Raw genomic sequence first — 2,500 nt, forward strand, 5'->3', positions numbered from 1 at the left:
TGGACGTATCTGTATGATTGTGAGAAAGGAGTGAAGGCTCTGCCGTTTCCCCTCATTCTGGGTCATGAGGCTGCTGGTGTGGTGGAGAGCATCGGCCCGGGGGTGACCAGTGTCCAGCCTGGTACACACACACACACACACACACACACACACACACTGTAATGTAATGTGACCATGGTCAGAACTTAGCCGATGGTCAGGTGACTTAAAAATACACTCAACTAGACAAAGTGAGATCAAAGCAATAAAGTATGAAACTCTGTAACAAAGACTCTGTGAACATCAAACAACAAACAAACAAACGTTTACTTCACATGAACAAAGGCTTTGGAGCCCCTGCTTGTGTTTTACCCCAGGTGGGGTATTTATATTTTTTCATAAGTGGCATTGGTGGAAGCTTCATACTCCTCAGACGCTCATGGTATCTCCTTCATCCTTTTCTAATGTGAGAATTTCATTAAAGCTGAACAGATGTTTTTTTCAGGTTCTCAGGTCTAAATCAATTCTTTACTGAAAGCTTCAGCCGTCCTTCATACATAGTTCTTCTAAAAGCATGCTGATCCTCACTGTGTAGGACTCTGGTGGTTCTGACAGCATGACCTACACAATGCAATGTTTTTTGTGTGACCGTGTCATGTGACCAGTTCTTCTCCAGCTGGTCTGGTCTGAAAAGAGACACAAGATAACAGCAGGTGAGTCTATGGATAATCTACGACATGTAGAAGGTCTGCATTGCTGCTTTACTGTAAAGTCAGTATGGTGAGCAGAAACCTTGTTGTGTTGGAGAAGATTCATGTTCTGAAAGATAAAAAAGCAGTTAACTCAGTCCTCGTGAAGGACACCATCCATGGGTTTCATTGATGGAACCAGTGAAGGTGTTCATGGAGTATTTTAAACCTGTATCGGGGTGTAGTGAAGCTAGAAGAACATTAGAGAAGTTAAAGATAGAAAAATTTTTTCTTTCCTTCAGGTGATAAGGTGATCCCTGTCCTCCTGCCTCACTGTAACGAGTGTGAGTTGTGTCTGAGCTTAAAGACAAACTTCTGCACCAAGAACTGGTGAGGACAAAGCTACTGAACAAGGTTCCTCTAAAGGTTCCATCTATTAAATCTGTATCTGGATTATGTTTCTCCTTACTGCTCTCTCTCTCTCTCTCTCTCTCTCTCTCTCTCTCTCTCTCTCTCTCAGGCAGATGCTTCAGCAGTGTGTGTTAGCTGACGGTACGAGTCGATTCACCTGTAGGGGGCAGCAGTTGTATCAGTTTGCCGGAGTAGGCTCTTTCTGTGAGTACACGGTGGTTCCTGAGTTCAACGTGGCGAGGATTCACCAAGACGCACCGCTGGATAAAGTCTGTCTGCTCGGCTGTGGAGTGGCTACGGGATACGGAGCAGCACTGAACACGGCCAAAGTGTGTGTGTGTGTGTGTGTGTGTGTGTGTGTGTGTGTGTGTGTGTGTGTGTGTGTGTGTGTGTGTGTGTGTGTGTATTCTAACAGTCATTAATGAGTAACTTGAACATGCAGTACAGTAACTTTTTTTTTTATGAAATAATGTTAATGATTAACTGCTCACTCGTTTTACTGAGGACTTCACACTTGCACTCAGCTAACAGCTCTAACATCAGACTGTGATCAGACAGCTCTAACATTAGACTGTGATCAGACAGCTCTAACATCAGACTTTGATCAGACAGCTCTAACATCAGACTGTGATCAGACAGCTTCAACATCAGACTGATCAGACAGCTCTAACATTAGTCTGTGATCAGACAGCTCTAACATCAGACTGTGATCAGACAGCTCTAACATCAGACTGTGATCAGACAGCTCTAACATCAGACTGTGATCAGACAGCTCTAACATTACACTTTTACCAGACAGCTCTAACATCAGACTGTGATCAGACTGCTTCAACATCAGTCTGTGATCAGACAGCTCTATACTTGAGCATGTGATCAGACAGCTCTATCTATGAACTTGTGATCAGACTTGTGTTTAGTCAGTTCTACCCAGGAGCTTCTGATTGGACAGCTTGACTAATGAGTTTGTAAACAGACTGCTCTTTCCAAGACCTTGTGGTCAGTCAGCTCTTAACATGAGTCTGTAATTAAACAGTTCTAACCAGGAGCTTGTGGTTGATCAGCTCCATCAATCAGCTTCTAATCAGACATCTCTATTGATGAGCCTCTGATTGGACAGCTCTATTTAGGAGCCTGTGATCAGACAGCTCAAACATGAGCCTGTAACAGCTGCCATTCTCCTGCTGTCTGACTGTCGTCTGGAAGCTGGAAGTTAGGAGGTAGTAAGAGCTCCATCTGGCTCTAACTGAAAAGTCAGTATCACTAACCTGCACCTGCTTCCACATTTAACTTTTCTATAACATCATTTCCTGGGCGTTGCCTTGAATGAAGTCACTTCCTAGTGCCTAAATAAGTGCATCATTGTGAAAAGCAGAAGCAGTGTATATACACGATTAATAAACATCACTAGGTATCATTAATGT

General features: G+C 43.4%; 2 protein-coding genes across 3 annotated transcripts in view; both read left to right on the plus strand.

Moving 5' to 3' along the window:
* The window catches only part of aga (aspartylglucosaminidase), a 65,264-nt gene that overhangs the window by 23,368 nt on the left and 39,396 nt on the right, over positions 1–2,500 (plus strand). The gene's annotated exons all lie outside the window — the stretch shown is intronic.
* Positions 1–2,500, plus strand: part of LOC310737428 (uncharacterized protein) — an 8,781-nt gene that overhangs the window by 4,958 nt on the left and 1,323 nt on the right. Inside the window, exons 14-16 of the mRNA XM_083561756.1 lie at positions 1–121; positions 971–1,058; positions 1,189–1,408. The exon at positions 1–121 is cut by the window's left edge and continues 30 nt beyond it. Of these exons, the coding sequence (XP_083417882.1) occupies positions 1–121; positions 971–1,058; positions 1,189–1,408 (429 nt within the window). The remainder of the gene's footprint in view (positions 122–970; positions 1,059–1,188; positions 1,409–2,500) is intronic.

This window comes from Silurus aristotelis (genome assembly GCF_946808225.1).
Source record: "Silurus aristotelis genome assembly, chromosome: 14".
Taxonomy (NCBI): domain Eukaryota; kingdom Metazoa; phylum Chordata; class Actinopteri; order Siluriformes; family Siluridae; genus Silurus; species Silurus aristotelis.